The sequence below is a fragment of the Orycteropus afer genome, unplaced genomic scaffold (genome assembly GCF_000298275.1).
Source record: "Orycteropus afer afer isolate SDZICR_OR568_19922 unplaced genomic scaffold, OryAfe1.0 scaffold00045, whole genome shotgun sequence".
Lineage (NCBI taxonomy): Eukaryota > Metazoa > Chordata > Mammalia > Tubulidentata > Orycteropodidae > Orycteropus > Orycteropus afer.
Genome location: NW_006921632.1, coordinates 16,270,371 through 16,290,947, shown reverse-complemented (window position 1 = coordinate 16,290,947; position 20,577 = coordinate 16,270,371). Strand labels below are relative to the sequence as shown.

At 36.3% G+C, this 20,577-nt stretch overlaps 1 protein-coding gene across 1 annotated transcript in view; it reads left to right on the top strand.

Moving 5' to 3' along the window:
- Window positions 1-18,279, top strand: part of LOC103194585 (apomucin-like) — a gene marked incomplete at its 5' end in the record, with an annotated part of 51,058 nt that extends 32,779 nt beyond the window's left edge. The window contains 14 exons of the mRNA XM_007937989.1: window positions 905-958; window positions 1,856-1,909; window positions 2,478-2,531; window positions 2,664-2,717; window positions 3,346-3,393; window positions 3,901-3,954; window positions 6,104-6,157; window positions 6,551-6,592; window positions 6,997-7,029; window positions 8,043-8,096; window positions 8,574-8,621; window positions 15,410-15,460; window positions 17,292-17,400; window positions 18,099-18,279. Coding sequence (XP_007936180.1) covers window positions 905-958; window positions 1,856-1,909; window positions 2,478-2,531; window positions 2,664-2,717; window positions 3,346-3,393; window positions 3,901-3,954; window positions 6,104-6,157; window positions 6,551-6,592; window positions 6,997-7,029; window positions 8,043-8,096; window positions 8,574-8,621; window positions 15,410-15,460; window positions 17,292-17,400; window positions 18,099-18,279 — 890 coding nt within the window. The remainder of the gene's footprint in view (window positions 1-904; window positions 959-1,855; window positions 1,910-2,477; window positions 2,532-2,663; window positions 2,718-3,345; window positions 3,394-3,900; window positions 3,955-6,103; window positions 6,158-6,550; window positions 6,593-6,996; window positions 7,030-8,042; window positions 8,097-8,573; window positions 8,622-15,409; window positions 15,461-17,291; window positions 17,401-18,098) is intronic.
- Window positions 18,280-20,577: the final 2,298 nt, after the last annotated feature.

Here is a 20,577-nt window from a genome sequence, read left to right as displayed (position 1 = left end):
GTCACACACCAAATGAACAGCAGATTCCCAACTCAGGCAGTCTGGTTCCAAAGGTCTTCTATTTAACCAAGATAATATACCACCTCTACACTATACCACTAGATTTTCTTGTCCCATATATAAACGTTTGGAGTTTATTCTGACTCATAGCGACCCCTCCTTGGGTTTCCGAGTCTGTATCTCTATGGAAGTAGATTACCCAGTCTTCCTTCTGTGGAGTAGCTGGTGGGTTTGAACTACCAGGCTTCTGGTTAGCACTCAAATTCCTTAGGTATCACACCACCAGAGCACCAAATGTTTCTAGAATATTAAAATTTTCATTACATTAGTACTTAATCCACATAAAAATTCAACAGGTAGTCATTTCTTGCTTCCTTCTTCTTCTTTTTTTTTCCTTTTAGAGGGATCTGGTAGCCAAGTCACTGACATTCATAGAAAAACAAACAAACCCACTGCCATTGAGTCAATTCTGACTCATAGCAAGCCCCAATGAGTTTCTAAGGTGGTGAATCTTTACGGAACTAGATTGCCCCATCTTCCTTCTATGCAGCAGCTGGTGGGTTTGAACTACCAACTTTCTGGTTAGCAGTCAAATGCACACTGGGCAAGTTAAAAATATATACACACACACACACACTCACACACACACCTGTCCCCAGACATTGAGCCCAAAGGAAAAAAATACTATCATTGAAACTATCCCTCCACCCCCAGCACCAGATATGTTTTGGAGATGAAGAATTACATTCGGCAAAGTATACGAAATAATTTCTGAAAAAAGCTATCCCTAAAAATGGTGTTTTCACATAATAAAGAATTCGGTAGATTCTCCATTGTATTCTATATATTCTTCTTATGAAAGGAATAAAATTGACATAATTATACCCTTCATCTTTGTTTTCAGGTACTACTGGAGTGGTCCCTGGGAGCACCATCTCACCTGAAAATACTAACACAGGTGAGTCAGTGAGGAAGGAAGTGTTTTTATTTCTCTCTCAGGACTAACCCTGGAACAGAAGTACAGTGGGGCTTTTTATGACTTTCCATTAGCCCTCCCTACACTCTTTTCCACTCTCAGATGCTACAACTCTCATAAAAGGAAGCATAACAAATAAAACTAGAATTGGTAATTCTTGATTTCCTGTTAATTTATATTCTGCCCTTGGTTCTTCATGGAAATATTTGTTAGAGGAAGCATAGGAGAGAATGTTTGAATTTCCTTTGGGTCGCAATATATCAGACAGCCCAGATATTTTTGTCATTGTTGTTGTTAACCATCTGGGCTTACATTTCTAAAAATTATATCATTTCCTTTTGTGCAAAATTTATGCTACAGTTCTGAAGAGGGAAGCCCAGAAAAGTTTCAAGCTATTTCCTGGTGTCAGATGGAAGCAATATATGTCCTGATAGTTGTATTCAGAGACACAGAGATATTAGAAATAACTCTGAAGATTTAAATCTATCAAATTTTGGACCTCAGGTGTTAGGATTTTATTCATTAAATACACTTGAATACATTTACACAGATACTGTTTCTATTATCTTGACATTAGGAGCCACCACAGAAACATCTGAAAAGGAAAGCCCTGGAAGCAAAACAGGTAAACTTGGGAAAGGCTATAAGAAGCAAATCAAGTCTAGACCCTAAGCCAATGTACTCACATTAGCCTCGAATAGCCACACGATGAAATATGGAGAATGCACTTTGCTTTGACAGGATAGCTATAAGAAGGTTTTTTTTTTTTTGCTACTTTAAAGTTACGGTCTTGTTTTTGGTCATGCTGTTCTGAAGATGGTAAAGGAATTGCCCATCAGACCTCTCTCTCTCTCTTTCTCTCTCTCTCTTTTGCTTCAGGCACCACTGGAGTAGTCTCTAGTACAACAGTTGCAACTGGAAGTTCTAACACAGGTAAATTGATAAGCTAAAGGGAATATAAAGAGCTCCAGTAATGAACTATTTTCTTCCCCATCCTATACCCCAACATATTATCTACCATATCCTGAAAATTCTATCAACCTTTTCTCACTTTCATGATTTATCTTAATTTACCCCTCCTCTCCTGTCTTGCTTTTGCTTAGAGGCCACAACTTCTGGAGGTGCTGGAACTGAATTAGGTGAGCACTGGCATCAAAATTAGTATTTTACTCTAACAGCAAATCACATTGGCTACATTGAACATAGGGGGAATTCAATTCTATTTAAATCTTTCCTTGTGAAAAAAAAAAAAAAAAATTTCCATGATGTTAACACTTTCTCCCATGTGAAATCCTCTTTCTATATTTGTAATGCAGTGGCATAATAGGAACCATACATGATGTATCATGTAAGGCAAGATAATTCCTGATACAAACTTTTTTAGTTCATCAGAGAAACCCATCAATTTTTTTTAGGCCAAATACTAATTTTAAGTGAAAGGAAATTCATGAATTGATTCATGATTCACAAACTGAATTGCACTCTCCTTTTGTGATTTCAGTTACCACTGGGGTAACCCCTGGCACAGCCATTGCACCTGGGATTTCCAGCACAAGTGAGTCATTATTGAGGGTAGTAAAGCCTGCCTGTATGAACCTTAGGGGATCCCATGTTTCCTATAGGAATATCACATGAAGTAATAATGTTATTGTGATGTTCCATACCACTTTTTCCTATTTCTTCTTAGAGGCTACAACTTCTACAGAAGTGAAGACTAATACTGGAACTGGAACGGCAACTGGTGAGTGGTTTGCTATTTCAGCCTTTTGATTCTCATTATTTTCCCCAGTTTGTAGCAAATAATGAGTAAGTGAAAAATTGAGTTGAAACAGCTTTTTGTATTTTGTTTAAATAGATGATATGCTAATCAGTCTTGGGCTTTTGCTCTTCAGATAGATTTTCCCTGTATGCCAGCCTTTTAGATACAGTTTTATGAAACTAAGGATATCATGCTTGGTAAAGTGGAGGGTCAACAAGAAAGGGGAAGGCCCTCAGCAAAATGGATTGACACAGTGACTGCAACAATGGGCATGGGCATAGCAAGGACTGTGGGTCTGGCACCGGATGGGGCAGTGTTTCGTTCTGTTGTACATAGGGTCACTATGAGTCAGAGCCAACTCGATGGCACCTACCAACAACAAGGATGATGTATTACTTTAAGTTCTTTAATGTCTTACTTTTGTGGGTACTACTTCAGGTTAAACTGGAGTTTCCAGAGTAGCAGAAAATTCTAGTTCTGGTTAGTAAAGATGTTTAATTATCTATCCTAGACTTCCCTTGAATATAAAATCCATTCTTATCATTTTCCTCATAACTTAGACGCCAACAGATATAAATTTTTTTCTTTCCTTATACCCCCTCCTCCCCAGGAGTTCCCACTGAAGCACCAGGGAGCCAAGTCACTGGAAGTAAAACAGGTGAGCAGAGAAAAAACCCTTCTCTCCAAAGTATTAAATAATATAAATAGGGCTCCAGAATAAGATGTTTGCCATACATTGTTTTGGGGGAATAAAACAGGCTGTTGAAAAATGTGGTGTTTTCCTCTTTGCATAAGGAATCTCTTTGATTGCTTATAAAACATGTAACTTTGTCCAGATCCACGTTATTCTCAGTAACAAAATAACAATTGATATGATTGATCTCTCTCTCTCTATGTATGTGTTTCTCTCAGTTTCAGAACATATTACTCTCTCAATCTCATTTCCATTTAAAATTCCACTGGTGTGTCTTCTCATACCACAATGCACATACAAATTCCGAGGTGGGTTAGTCATTACCAAGGATAATTCTCCATTTGTATCTCAGGCAAAGAAGCCATCTTCTTTGGGAACATGCCTTTTACTAAAGCAATAAAAAGTATTTTCCCAAATTTCAATGTTGTTTAATTTTTTCTTTTTTATTTATTTTATTTTTTTAATTCTCAGAGGCTACAACTTCAGGACTAAGCAGTACCACCACCAAAAGTGGAATACAAACAGGTCAGTCATGACATTGTAGAATTGTTGGGATTTCATTATTTACTAATGGGATTTTACTTCTGACAGGAGATGATAAAACTTTTCGTTTGAAGACTCATTCCTTTGAATAAATTGAGGTTGGTCATTGTAATGCTGTTATTCCCTGAACTCAGGATTTCAGATGCACCTTTCTTAGGACATAGTTTCTCAGCTCTTCTCAGTGATACAGGAATCGTTTTTTGGTAAAATATTTCTGCACTTGCCTTTGCAAATGACACTAGTATAACAGGTAAAGTCATCAAGAAGCAAAGCATTTTCAACCCACAAATATTAAAATGACTGAAATAAATATAGAAAATTTTCTTGGGGTCATATTAATATTTTTTTTGCTTTACTCAATGAAAATTGATCAAGGAAAGGCTTTTTAAAAATTTTTTTATTAAAATATATGGGATAAAAATTGTTGTTGCTGTTGTTATGTGCCGTCGAGTCAGCCCTGACTCATAGCGACCCCTCCTTGGGTTTCCGAGGCAGTATCACTACGGAAGTAGGATTGCCCAACCTTCCTTCCGAGGAGTGGCTGGTGGGATAAAAATAGCCCAGTATATTTAGGAAATCATAATAATCCAGTATGCTTCTGGTATACAACCCAGGAGTAGGGAGAGCAATGCAAAAGAGGATGCTGGAAGGTATTTTGGAGCTTCTACATGTAAAAATTGGACAAATATTTCCTCAAGTGAGAAATAAGCAGTTCTGTATTCCATAAAGCTCATTCACAGCATGAAAAAAAGGAAAAAAGTGGAATGTAACCCTGCATGGAGTAAGAAGTCATTGAAGGGTTTTAGATAGGTTGATTGCCATCTCAGATTTGCTTTTTTGTAGAATCTACTAGATAAAACCAAACCAAACCAAGCTCACTGCCATTGTGTCAATTCTGACCCATAGCAATCGCCACTGGCTTTCCAGTGCTGTAAATGAAGCAGATGGCTTCATTTTTCTTCCACAGAGCAGCTGGTGAGTTTGAACCACCTGCCTTGTGGCTATCAACCAAATGCCTTAACCACTGCACCACCAGAGCTTCCTACTAGATAAAGGGTAGATGATTAATATAAAGGAGAGTAAGAGTGTAGATAGGTTGTCTGGATTGACGACTGTTAGAAGCGAGAGATAATTATCAACTGCAGTAAGAAAGTGGGAGGCAGAAGGAATGAACATTGTGTTGGTAGAACCAGCTACAGTTTGCAAGAGATGAAGGAGAAGAAGAAGTTTGAATGAGACCTAGTTCATGGTTTGGGTGCCTGGGTAGATTGAGGATGGTATCACTCATCAAGTTTGGGAATATTCTAGAAGAAGAAAAAAAAATGATAGAAGATACGGTGAAGTTGAATTGCTTCTGAGGTGGCCAGCTAGTGATGTCCAGCAGGACTGATTAGTGGAAAGGAGTCCAGGAGAGGGATCTATACTGGAAATAGAAATTGGTCAGTCATTTGCTTACAAATGATATTTGAAACTATGGGTGCTATAGGAGCACATAAAGTGTTAAAATCAGTAAAAAGAATTCCTTGGGCTCCTTAGTATCTAAGCAGTAGACAAAGGCAAAAGAAGCTTCAAAAGGGAGGAGTTTGAGCTCTATAATATCAGTATAGGTTTGACTTAGCATAAAGGACCCAGAAGACTATGCTGCCTCTATTTTGGGGATTCAGAATCTCAGATAATTCAGGGTAAATCAGAAATTCCTGAGAACATTTTAAAAATAATATTTACTTTTCAAAGGGCTTAACCTTACAGTTATGAAACTTTGAAAATAAAAGGTGGTACTGTTTTGAAATAAGATTCTCACCACTTAGCATCATTTTGACCAACAAAATTCCAGGGAGCCAACCTATTGGAAGTATAACAGGTGAGCATCAGGAAGTAAGAAAGGTGAAGTTTGGGAAGGTTCCCTTTCCATGATCCTAACTCTGGAAAAGAAGGATTCTAGAAGATGCAATTTAACTACAGAGAATAAAACAGAGCAAGGAAGAACATATGTATTGCACCCCTTGATACATGAAATCCTAGAGAAGGAATAATTTTTTTTCATGAAACACATAGAATTATTCAAAAATATAATCTCCATAAGAAAAATAATACTCTTATTACCCTCTTTCCCTTCTCTCTCCTATCCCAGGTACGCCTGGGACAGGATCTGGTACTACAGCCTCAACTGGAAGTTTCAGAACAGGTAGGTCAAGTCACAAAAGGAATTCTCCTTTAAGCAGCTTTACAGACAAGTTAATACATTGCAGTAACCTTTTTATATTTACAAGTTCTCAAAATTTTTCATATTATTCTTTTAATCTCACAGAGACCACAACTTTTAAAAAAGGTGTTGGAACCACTGGAGCAGGAGTTTCATCAAGTGAATTTTGCCAGATTATTCTCAATGATTTTTCATTTAAATTTATTAGACACACATTGAGAATGAAATAAGCATGGCTGAAAGAGGTTGGCTTTCCTTTAATAAAAGATCATGAGGCCAACCTAGATTAGTTTCTTTGTTTTTCCTAGGGAAAATACTACAGATAAAATTCTTCAGACACTTACTTTCTTTGAAATTTACTCTTTCCTTTGTCAGGTACTACCCAAGGATCACTAGGAGTGACCAGTAGCCAAGAAGGTGAGTGAAGATAACTAAAACAGATGCAAATAAACTTGCTAATTAATTTAAGGCTTAAATTGAAATGCCTAATCCATGGTCACAAGTTTACACAGGATTTTTTTTTTTTTTTTTCTGATTTTCTCCCACTGGAGAACAAGGGAGGCAAGTCATTGGAAAGAAAGCATGTGAATAAAAGAAAAAGTGCTCTCAATAATCAGATTCTAAAGAGATCTATGAAGGAATTGTCCTTTAAACATGCAATTGTGAGAAGGTACATTGGAAACCATGCCAGACTTAACATTTTGTGCAAAAAAAACTTCATTAAATGATTTTCTATTGCTATAGAGAAGCAGGAAAACTTGGCAATACAACACTTTGGGTGGGGAAGGCTTTGTAAGGTGTATCCTGACTTCTTGTTACAGGTACCACTGTTATGCCTGGAAGTTCCACTGCAGGTAAGTAAATATATTCAGTAAGTGTCTCTAAGTGTCTAAGCCTAGAAAATAAAATCCCTTCTTGAGAACTGCCTTTTGTAGCGTTGCCACAGCATTACCCCAGGAGTTTCGTAGCATTACCTCGTGAGTTGGAATGCAAAGACGTGAACACCAGTGGTTCAAATCTTCTAGGTCTTCGTTTATGACCCCTGTGTCTTTACTGCAGCACAGTAGAATATACAGGATAAAAATAAAACCCCAAGAAACAGGGTAGAATTGTATCAGGGAATGTGCTTTCTCTACTCTTCTAAGATTGTCTTCTTGTTCTGGGTTTCTGGGGCCACAGCCCTCAGATGAGTTATGAAAATGCACAAGGGCACACTGCTGAAGTTGAGAGTAGCAGCTAAAATCCAGCCAGCATTCTTTCAACAAAGCATAAATCCATGAGACCTCTTGATGTTTTCATATAGGAACAGTAGGCATGTCTAATATGAAATGCACCTCATTTGCCTTTGGAGGTACTACTGTAGTATCAAGTGATATTCCAGAAAGTTCCAACTCAAGTAATAGGAATGACTGACTCAAATGAAGTTTACATGCTCAGAATTTATCACCCCTTTCACACCAAAACACTTCAGATAACAAACATTTATCTCTAGGAATAAGTACCAAACTTACACACATGTGTTTTTCATGTTATCTCACTCTATTATTTCTACATCCCAGAAATTAATATAAGTGAGCCATGAGACCAAGTTGTAGGAAATGAAATAATTAAGTATGAGAAAAGTTCTTGTTATTTAGAGAAGGGGTCCCAGAGGTGACAAAACTATCAGGGCCTTAGGAAAGTATTTGGTTTATCTCTTTGAGCAGGGAGTTACTAAGACGGGACCTCTTAATGTTTTGGTGGTTGGGGGAGGGGCCCAGACTAGCAGTAGAGCCATCAGTATGCTGTAGGTACTTCAGGACCATTGCTCATGTGAAGTTACCTGAAGACCTGAAAATGTCCATTACTTTCCCCCTGTTCATTTTAGGTACCAACAAGGAAGCATCTAAAACAACCACGGCTCCTGGAATTTCTGCCACAGGTGAGTCTAATAATCAGAAATTAACATTACTTGGTGGCATCTCAGAAGATTGGACAGCTTATCTGAAGTTGACCTCTAGCTTCTCCAGTCCCTTGTACTTAGCACTTTATCCCTCCCTTAGTAGCCACTGCTTCCCAGGAGTCAAATAAACCTCTGGGACTGGACTGCAAACATGTGAACACTGGCAATACAAAATCTTCAATGATCGATGTGGCTTTGAATATATATAAGGAGTTTAGTTTAGGGGAGTAGGATGGTAGGCAAGAGGCAAGAAAGAGAGGCCAGAAAGATGGTATTAAATTTCCTTTTGGAACATGACTTTGAAGGCCAACTAGGGGTATCTTGCTTCTCTGGGATTTTTTTGGGTTAGATTTTCACCAGAGCTCCCTTCTTGAAGACTTAGTCATACAGCTTGAGCTCTCTGAGATGGCATTATGAAGTGTACTAATTCTGAAATCTGTTTCACCACTTTTATAGGCTTTACTTCGGTGTTACCAGTGACGACCCCAGAAGCATTCTATCCAGGTAAAATAAGATGACCCAAATAAACTATAATAAATTAAATTGTCTATTCCAAGTGAAGCTTTGCTTGAGCGTGAATTTGTATGATCACAGGCATATGCGTACACATATAGAGTTGATATGCCTACACTTATTCTAATAAACAAAATTACAATAAACCAAAAAACATGTTTCCATCGAGTCAATGTCAACTCATAGAGACCCTATAGGACAGAGTAGAACTGCTCTATAGAGTTTCCAAGGCTGTAAATCTTTATGAAAACAAATTGTCAAATTTTTCCCTTGAGGACTGCTGATGGGTTTGAACTGCCCACCTTTAAATTAGCAGCTGAGCACTTAACATGATACCACCAGGGCTCAATAGCATCTCTCCATTTTCCCTCAGGAACCACTATAGTAGAAGGGAATCAAGAAACTGAAAATAAAACAGGTCAGTATGGGAAATTCCCTAATTTCTGTGTTATCTATTCAATTAACATTTTTGAACACCATATATATATATATATATATATATATATATATATATAAAAGACCCTGTAGCAGTCACTGATGGCAGTAAGGTATAGGCTTTGCCTTTGAGTGATTTTATGCTCAAGTGAAGAATACAGAGGCATAGATACCATTACTACAGTGCTCATGGTAACCTAAAAACATGTACAGTTGTGATCCGTGGGGGTGATATGAGAATAAAATGTTAATTTCTGTCTATCAGCTGGTGGTGTTAAGAGAAGACATCATAGAAGGGATGATTGTGTTTAATATTGCCTGAGGTAGAGAGGGAAGTTCTACCAAAGAGCCTTTTAAATGGCAGAGACATGAGATTACATGGGTGAATGCAATAATTAACCAGATAATGTCAGTGACAGTATGATCAGGGAGAAAATGAGATAGGAAAGGTAAATAGGGCAAAGTTCATGAAGGACCTTATTGCCAAACTTAAATGAGTCTTTATCCAATGGTCTCACTTAAAGATTTTACCATAAGATCTTTGTTTTAGAGAAATGACTCTAATAGCAAAGTGGAGATTCAGAGGCTGTTCTTTATGGCTCCTCTTAGAAATATCCCCCAAGAAACATCTGGTTTCTTCTAGGACTTCTTCTATTCAGGAAAGATTTTCTGTTGTGTTTATGCCTAACAGTTCATTTCTCTCTCCTCTGGCTTATTTCTGCTAATTGGTTAGACATTTATGATTAGCTGTTAGCCTCCCTCAGTAAAGAGTTGAGACAAACTCTCCCATGTCTGACTACTTTCTTATTTGTTTTTCTGTAGCTATTGTCTGATAGTTTCCTTTACCCAACCACTTAGAAATTTTAAGTTATTCTTCAATATTACTTTGCTCCTAAGCCAGCCTTTTTCATTTTTAAGTAGAAAAAATATTGACCTGGGTTTAGCAGATTTCAAATTAAATTTGAAATTTATGAGTGGATCATGGGTTGACCAAAATAGGTGATATGTAAAGGCACAGAAAAAGACACATAGGGCACGTTTAAAGCATTTGGTGAGAGTGTAGGCAAAACAAGATTGAAGTACTTCAAAAAGACAAAAAGGATTAACACTAATTAATTATTAGTAGTTAAATTTTTACCTATATCTGAATCATCCTTTTCCTTATTTAATTATGCATTTTATTGTCCTATTCATCAGAATCGTCTTCTAAGAAATTTTTGAAGGGAAGTTTACTTTGATGTCTTCTGCTTTAAAATATCATGTTCTCCTTCCATTAAAATACAAAGTCAATTAAAAGGAAATTTCGGATTTCATGACGAGCAGAAAAGGGTGATATCTGGAAATTTATGTGCTCATAGAATTAGCAATTGTAGCCAATTATATTCATAATAGAAGAATGAATTAAATACTATATTTGACCCCAGTGTATTCCAATAGTATCAGAGATTGATATTAAGTTCTTGTTTATGTTTTGATTTTCTTCATACATATATACATAGGATGTCCAACATCATCACTTCCACCAACTCCAGGTAAGAACACTCCCACTTCAAAAGCATTCTGCACTAATGATTTTTCTTGGAAATACAATTTGAGAGATCATGCCAATAGTCAGGTGGTAGCTATGGAAGTGTTAAAGAATAGGAATTTTTAAAGTGATTAATTTAGCTTTTATTCGTCAAACAAATAGGGAATAGTAGGTTTTTTTCTTCATACAAATTAATGAAGCCAAACCACACACATGATCTCTTTACTTAGGTTAAAATAAGGAATAAAGTTTAGTTACTCAGTTTTTCATGTATTTAAAAGTTAGCTTGATCAATTGTTTTTAACTAGATAATTTCAGCTTTATCAAGGACTGAACAATAACAAGAAAGTTCGAGTTAGCTAGAATTCATAATTTTGAGTTCTTACTGAGTTCCTATTTGTCTTAAGACAAAGTGATCTACTTTGCAGAAAGTGGTAAAAATTACTAACAAAAATATACTCTGGCCTTAGGTTATAGTGGAAGAAGGTAAATTTTCAAAGAAACAAGCAATTTTCATATAAGGCAGAAAATAAATTTCACAGTAACATAGGCATTCTATATGGAGCAGATTCATATTATATATCACATATATTGTATTTTTCTGAGAGCCCGCAAAGTATTTAATTATAGAAGTGGAATTTGAGAACAATATAGATACTAGTCCAGAGTATGTAAAGAAGTTAGACAAAGTTGATAAGGTGGGTTAGAGCTAAATTAAGAGAGACCTTGAAAGGCTGAATGCTAGAATGAGTTGTTTCTTTTATACCACAATTAGTGAACAACAGAAGTTTCTTTTTAAAAAAAAAAAAATAGAGGAGTGATGAGATGAGAGTTATGCTTTAGGGAAATTATTCTGCCTATGGTGTAGAGAAAGGACCTTTGGTAGCACAGTGACTAAGACATCTGACTGTTAACCAGAAGGTTGGCGGTTCAAACCCACCAGCCACTCCATGGAATCAAGACTGGGCAATCTAATTCCATAAAGATTTACCTCCTCAAAAACACAATGGAGGTCACTATGAGTTGGAATTGACTCGGTGGCAGTGGGTTTGGTTTGGTTTGGTTTATGGTGTAGAGAATTGATTGCAACCCGAAGTGATCTAAGTCAGAATAACCCCTCCAGAAAGCCGTGTCGGCACACTAGCTGAAAGATACTAAGGCTCTGAATTAGTGTTGTAGCATGTCTAACTCACTGCCATGGAGTCAGATCCAACTCATAGAGACCCCTTATTGGGTTTCCGAGGCAATATCACTACGGAAGTAGATTGCACAACCTAGCATGTGGAACTCAGAAAAGAAGGGATTAAAGAGAGGCTGACGATTTGACAGTATATTGGATTGGATACCAAGTGATGGAATGGAAGGAATCAAAATGGCCCCTAAATTTTAGTCTTGAATGATTGAAAGAATAGCGGGGTCTTTAAAAAGAGTAAGCCAGTCTAGAATAGAAGCTGGTTTTAGAGGAAAGATTGTACAAACTGTTGTGTGCACATGAGTTTGAGGTTCCTATGGATCTGCCTGGATGATATCTATTAGACAGAGGGAGACCTGAGTCCAGGGCTCAAGAGAGAAGTCTGAGCTTGCACTAGACATTTGAGAGTCATTTACTCAATGCTACAGTAGACAGTGTGGAGATGGAGGGAAGTACCAGGGAAAAGGATAGAGAGAAAATGGGAAGAAGTAGGGAGAGCTGCTAATAAAGACAGGATGAATCTTGTCAACATATATGAGGAAACAACAAGAGTGTCACAGTTTTAATCAAAATGAAGGGGAGCATTTTTAAGTAGGTAAGAGTTAATGATGTCAACTGCTGCAGAAAACTTGAAAAGTTGAGAAAATGCCCTTGAGTCTTATATTTATGAAGCCTTGGAGACTTGTAGGTTTTGGAGGCAGAAGTTGAACAGTAAAACAGTAACAGTAAGGTTTATTGATCATTGTCACAAGAAATTAAGGATCATCCTTTGCTGGGGATTGTAAAAATAAGATATACATGTACTTGTTAGGGACAGTTTTCTCAAAAAAGCCAGGTATGGTTTATCTGCCTTAAAGCACCATTTAATCCTCCATGATTCTGATACTCAGAAATTGTAGTGCCAATTACAGTGTTGGCCACTGAGTGGTTATCTATAAATAACAGATGGTTATATTTTGCCAAATTCAATTCCATTTATAATTCCATGTTAACAGTTTGCTACGGTCCTCTGGGAGAAGAGAAATCTGTAAGTACACGGTTTTCCTCTACTTTAATCCAAAATTGCTCTCATTCCTGTATTTGAACAGAGCTCTAAACTTGGTTTGTGTCTGTAGCCTGGAGACATATGGACTGCCAATTGCCACAAGTGTACCTGTACTGATGCAAAAACTGTAGACTGTAAACCCAAGGAGTGCCCTTCCCCACCCACATGCAAAACTGGAGAGAGGCTCAGAAAGTTCAAATCCGATGATACCTGCTGTGAAGTTGGATACTGTGGTATGTATCCGTAAGACATCATTCAAGTTCAATCTGTTCATTATTTACTTATCCATATATTTAGCAAATGTTTATTGAGCTACTAATATGTTAAGCACTAACCTAGCCTGGTGTGATAAATAAAACAAAATGAGTAGTTGTCCCCTTAAAATTTGTTTGGGAGTGAGGGAAATCCAGAATTAGCCATTATGGATATATATTCAGTAGACTAAAAGGGAGGTAAAGATGTTATGGGAAGAAACATTATGATTGGATGATAAATATGATCTCATATACAATTTCTGTTGTGTAAGCAAAAAAAGAATATTTTAAGATAATGTATTTATTTTTCAGAACCAAAGACATGCTTATTTAACAATACTGACTATAAGGTAAGTTTCTTTTCACTTTAAAGTGGTTTTTTTTTTTCATTGAATTATCTGAATAAATGTAATACTTAGGTATACTGAGATGCATTCAGTTTGTAATATGAAAGGATAAGTAATGGTAGAAAGGAAATCTGTTCATTTCTTGCCATATCCATTTCAAAAGGAACAGCAAATGTAACATTCATCATGGTTCTCTTCAAAGGGAGAAAATATACTTGATCATTAACTACCCAGCAGTGGAGCTTCCTAACAAAATTACCCAGGGGCCTTGCCAGATGGAGAAGACAAACTTTGTAACATTCAAATCAATGAACATAGTTAAATTGTAATTATAACCAGAAAGATCAGATGGCCAAACTGTCAGAGATCAAATAGGAAAACTCAAAAGACCAGAACACTGTTAGTTCAATACAGAAAATTCAGAGATGGATTGTGACAATTAATTTGGCATTTGGGACAGTAATTTCACTTTGGAAAAAGTATCAAGAGGTCATGAAAATCAGATGATGCTCATATTAATGTATATGAACATGTGATCCTAAATATTAAAACACCTAAAATAAAATATATGTGGATTAAGCATTAGCAAATGTTAAGAATTTTAATTTGATAGTCTCTTTATTATACCCAAATTTCTACCTGGGCTTCTTTTTCAGTTTCTAAGGAGATATGCCATAAGAACCTAGGTCAGTTTTTAAAAACAAAATATAATGATTTTACAAGAATAAAAGAAAAGTTTTATGTCTATTTAGATGGAAAATATTTGAAATAGTAAACTTTCAGTTTATCAAAGAGCTCTTTTTGTGGTTTAAGCCCTGATGAATACAGTTTCTCAAACTAATGTATGAATTTTGAATATGAGATAATTATAAAGCAATCTAACCCCCTCCAAAATAAATAAATAGAAAACAAAGTCACTGCTATCGAGTTGATTCTAACTCCTAGCAACACCCATTGGGTTTTCAAGGTGGTAAATTTTTACAGAAGTAGATTGCTCCATCTTCCTTCTGTGGAGTGGCTGGTAGGTTTGAACCACACACCTTCTAGTTAGCAGTCAAATGCCTTAGACACTGCATCATCCGAGCTCCTTATAAAGCAATCTAGAGAGCTTTAACAGCATGGGAACACAAAACAAAGATAGAAATAAAAACATTTTGTGAGAACACTCACTTGTTCTAATATGATAATTTTTTTTGTTTTGATAATTTTTTCTACTTAGATTTCTTGTTTTCCATAGAGCTCATAAATACCAAACCAAAAAACCAAACTCACAGCCACTGAGTAAATGCTGACCCATAGTGACCCCCTTTGGGTTTCTGAGGTAGTAAATCTTTACAGAAGTAGATTGCCCAAACTTCCTTCTGCAGAGTGGCTGGTGGGTTTGAACCGCCAGCCTTCTGGTTAGCAGTCAAATGCCTTAGTCACTGTGCCACCAGAGCTCCAGAGCTTATACATAACAAGTAGTAAACTGCCTGCTCAGCATAATAATCCTTCTGGAAAATCCTTGAAAAATACAATACAGTAACTATAGATGAATCTGATTTGAGTATTGAGAATCTTAACAAAGTCTGTGCTCTCAATGAGGAACTTTTTTATTCATGGAGGTAGGACTATCAGTCTACCTTTCCTTACATTTTAGTCTATTGGCTGAAAGTGCCTCTAGAAATTCACTAAACAACCTATTTTTTAATTTTTTTTTACTTGTTTTATCAACCTCAAAAAGAAATCATGGCTAATATAGTTTCCTTTCAAATCTTCCTCTCAGATTGGTGCTTCATTTGATGACCCCAGCAACCCATGCCTCACCTACTCCTGCAGTGATGCTGGTTTCATTGCAGTAGTGCAAGCCTGCCCAAAGCAGACCTGGTGTGCAGAAGTAAGTCATCTTCTTAATCCAGTTACAAGATGCATACCTGATACTGAACATAAACCCAGCCTATTAACTTTTTCACTTGGAAAAATTTATTTCTGCCAATAGGAAATCTCTTAGATATTCTCTATCTCTTTGCACAAAGTCATATCATCCAAAGTAATATAAGTGCAGATTTGTCCACCTTTTATTGCTTTTATTTTTCATATCAAGGGTATATTATATAAAACATACTGTACTGCTATTCTAGAAGAGATAAGTTACCAGAGAAATCATTTAAATGTTTTTCTACAAAACAAATAGCTTTTATTTTCAATGGCTCATGGACTCAGGTCAATCCCTATTTTCTATTAAAATACAAATACTCTATATAATCACATGTACTATACATTTTTAATTTTGTTCCACAGTCTTTATTTCTATCCCCAAAGAAAATGATTGTTGTTGTTGTTTGTGCCGTCAAGTCGGACCCAACTCATAGCAACCCCTCCTTGGGTTTCTAAGGCAGTATCACTATGGAAATAGATTGCCTAACATTCCTTCCGAGGAGTGGCTAGTGGGTTTGAACTGCCAACCTTCTGGTTAGCAGTCAAATGCCTTAGGCACTATGCTACCAGAGCTCCCAAGAATATGATTAGAATTTTATATTAATGACTGCTTAAATTTAAAGTATTAGTGAAAGCTATAGTTTAAATTATCATTGTTCATTCTAAAGATGTAATCAATAGTATAGTGTATAGTTTTATTGCAACATTTATTGAGATTTTACTCTGAGACATTTATATATTTGGGGGTTTTAACAGTATATAAGATAGAATATACCCTGTCCATGAGAAACTTAAAACCCACTGCTACTGACTCAGTTCTGACTCATAGTGACCCTATAGGACAGAGCAGAACTGCCCCATGGGTTTCCAAGGCTGTAAATCTTTACAGAAGCAGGCTGCCTCATCTTTCTCCATGGAGCAGCTGGTGGGTTTGAACCACCAGCCTTTTGGTTAGCAGCCCACTACTGTAACCACAGTGCCACCAGAGCTCCTCAGAAACGTAGTCTAGTAGTAATGTCATTATTATTGTATTTTCTAATTTAAACAAACAATAATTTTATATTTTATATATTATTTTTCAGAAGAATTTAAATTGAATATTTTTTTCTATCCAGTGTTGAAAAAAGTTTAGTCTAAATTCTCAGTCACATTTTCATTTCCCCCCTTTGTGATGCTATCTAAATAAATTATGATATATATTATGACATATTATGTATAAAAAAATTCTGAAGACATTTACTCATCTTTTCTTTTTTTTAATCCTCTTAACCCTACAGGAGGAGAGAGTCTATGATTCCAAAAAATGTTGTTATACATGTAAGTAAAATTAGATTTTGAGTAACGAAGAAATGCAAATTTAAACTTTTAGTGTTTCTTTAAAACAAAATGGCAGATCATAGACAGAAAGCCTCCTGAATTTTAATAGCTGGTAACCTAACCTATATGCACATACTAACAATTAATATTTGTACATAATAAATTATATTCAATTGGTTATATTAGTTGCAGCATTCTTCCCAGTAAAAGTCAGTTATATGTATAAGAAATAAATTTTAATTTCCATGGGCTCAGCTTGCTTTCCTAACATTAGCATATTATGTTGTAAGTTGATACATTATATCAGAAGGATAACCTGCAATAAGAAAGTTCCTGTCAAAAACAAACCATCCCACTTGTCTTCTTTTTCTCCTCTCTCCCTCCTTCTCTCTTTCTCCTTTTTCTTCTTTCTTACTCCTTCTTTCTTCCCCTTCTCTGCCTCTTGTAACACTGATCATTGCCATAATAATAAGGTAGCATTTATTTGAATCAGCCAGGTGCCTATCAATAACATCCCTTCAATAACATTGTGAAGTAGTTTCTACTATTACTCTCCATTTCATCAATATGAAAAATGGGGGCTTAGCAATTGTAAATGTAAAATCCTGTTACGTGTTTTATTTTAGGTAAGAATATTTGCAAAACTACGCCTGTCAATGTGACTGTTAAGTTCAATGGTTGCAAGAAAAAAGTTGAGATGGCAAGATGTGCAGGGGATTGCAAGACGATTATCAAGTGAGTTTTACTTTGTGTGCTGTGCAGTAACTTTGTGATATTGTTGAGGAAATTAAGCTTTTAGAACATTACATGGAGAAATTCTTACATGAGAGCAACACTTTTATGGCCAGAATCTTATGAAGCAAATATATAAAATATTAGACCTGTAAAATAAAATAAACATTTTCAATAATGGTGAATAAATTTGAGCTAGTTTTGTAAATATGCCTAACATATTTGTGGCAAATGTATTCAATTTCTTGCGGTAACTGCAGAGAGTACTTCAGCAAGAAAGTAGTTTCTCTAAATGTGTTCTTAAAATGTGACTTGAATTTTAGACATATATTTTGCTTCTCCCTTGTATGTATACACTTTCATGTATAGCTTAATATAATGGGCAACAATAGTATTAAATTAAATTAAAAATCTATCTTAGCCTTTATGAAATTTGTTGCACCATAATGCTGAAACTGTGAGATTAGAAACCTCCATTTTGGATTTCTTTTTCTTATTTCTTTTGTCTTACATGCCAATTATCACTGCTCCACACCAGAAGTTTATACTGAAAGAGGGAAATGCAAGGTCTAGGAAAAGAATAAGTTGGTTGGAAGGCTTATGAAGTCAGTTATACAATTAACTAGAATTTGGGTATTGGTATCAATTTATTTCAAAAGCCAGTCCAAAAATATTTAATATTGAATTTTCTTCTCTTTCAGGTACAATTATGACATCTTTCAGCTGGAAAATTCATGCGTTTGCTGCCACGATGAAAAGTACGAATACAGAGAAATTGTTCTTGATTGCCCTGATGGCAAGAAAAAATCCTACCAATACAGGCACATCACAGCGTGCTCTTGCATAGACAAGTGCCAACAATCTATGACTAAAGCGAGTTAACGCTTTCATTACCTTTCCAGTTGTAACAGGCTAGGTATTTATTTTATAAGTGAACAAAAATAATCATAAATGGTGACAATGACTAAACATGTATGTTAAAAAGTGAGTTCTCAGAATCAGGTGTTTTGTTCACTTGTTCACTGGATCTGAAAAATAAATACAACTTCGCAAGCAATTACTGAGCATGTGTTTATTTTATGGTAATAAGAGTATTAGTCTGCAAATCAAAGAGAAATTGGGTCATATCACAGCTGTGTACAATGTCCTTCATCTCCTTAGGCCATTATCCTGTTTCATTTATTCTCTTCAAAACTACTTGAAAAAGTAGTCTTTGTTCTCTTTTTCCACTTGTCTATGCCATTTGCACTACCTGTCATTTCTCTACAATTCCTTCTGCTTAGGATTCTAGCAATCTCTACATAGTACTTTCTCTGGAGTCTGAAGTCACCTCCACTCTTACAACATTTTTCTTGCTGTTTTTGTAACATTTTGTTACAAAATGTGCTGCCACATTTTGGGGCCAACTTTTTATTTCGTCCAATCCTTTAAACCTTAGTTTTCTAAAGCTATATCCTGTTCCTCTCATCATTTTATCTGGGCTCCTTGACCATTCATTGTTGTTGTTGTTGTTATGTGCTGTCGAGTCAAACCAGACTCATAGCGAACCCTCCTTGGGTTTCCGAGGCAGTATTAGCACACAACAATTTACACACTGAGGATTTCTAAATCTGTATCTCCAGGCCCAATCTCTCCTTTGAATTCCAAACACATTGATGCAACTCTGAACTTAACATCTCTTACTGGAAGTTCTATAACTTCTACAAACTCAGCAAGAACAAAACAAAACTAAATACTATTCTCAGCAAATTGACTTCCACTGTATTTTACATATAAGAAGCTCTGGTGGCATAGTGGGTAAGGCATCTGGCTGCTAACCAGAAGGTTTTCAGTGCAAAGCCATCAGCTGCTCAGTTGGCAAAAGATGAGGAAATCTACTTACATAAAGATTTACAGCCTTGGAAACCCAATGGGGGTTGCTACGAGTCAAAATCGACTGGATGGCAGTGGGATTTTTCTTTGGGAGGGTATACATATATATGTAACAGTGACTTAGTTATCTAGGAAAATCTGAGTTTGACCAATATTATTACTGTCATCTTCAGTACATTCCACTGCTATGCTGGTTCATAAACATATTCTTCTTCCTATACATGTATTTCCAAGTGTGTCCAATCTAGTATTATTTACATATGTAAAATGTGTGTAATTATTAACAATCTTATTCCCTTCCCAATGTGTAAAACCATAACCTACTGCTATTGAGTTGATTCTAACTCACAGTGATCCTATAGGACAGGATAGAACCGCCCCAAGGGGGCTCAGGGATGTAAATCTTACAGAAGCAGATTGCCTCATCTTTCTTCCATGCTCTGGTTGGTAGGTTCAAACCACTGAGCTTTTGGTCAGTAGCTGAGTGCTTTAACATCCAGAACTCCTTATTTTCATACCACTCCTACTTCTCACCTTTCTATAACACGTGAACTAAGGGCAAATTTAACCCACATCAAAATACTGCATATCTTATGGTAAAAACAAAAAAAAATCTTCACTGCCATCGAGTTGATTCTGACTCATAGCAACCCCCATTGGATTTCGAGGTGGTATCTCTGTGGAAGTAGATTGCCCAGTCTTCCTTCCACAGAGTGGCTGGTGGGTTTGAACCACCAACCTTCTGATTAGCAGTCAAATGCCTTAGGTGCTATGCCACCAGAGCTCCTTATATCCTGTGGCAGGGGAAGAAGATATTGGTATGTTACTATATTGTTAACTGCCACCAAATGGTGAATCATCACTAAATACAGGTGTATATTATAAATTTCACGTCTTCAGTTGGTCCCAACATCTTTGACTTTCCTTCATGTCTTCCACTTGTTCCATATTTTTCTTTCCCTCAACCCATATCAGAGTTGGCCATTTAGCAAAATTATGAGGTTTAGAGCCCTTGAAAAGTGTAATGGAAGAGGTTATGGGAGGTTTTCAATACCTTTTACCTCTGGGGATGGTAGTACACAGAATCAACAATATACTTAGATCTTAGCCCCTACTGTATTGTAGCAATTTTATTTTCCCTTGATAATCAAAATTGATCAGAATAATATAATGTCAGCCTTTTCTGCTTAGAAAGGCTGCTCTAGAGGTAGGAGAGACCCAAAATGACTAGGTTGGAGTTTCAGCACATGGGAGAGTGTGTGCAAATGTTGATTTCTGGTTCAGATAATATATCCTGCAGTCAGCACA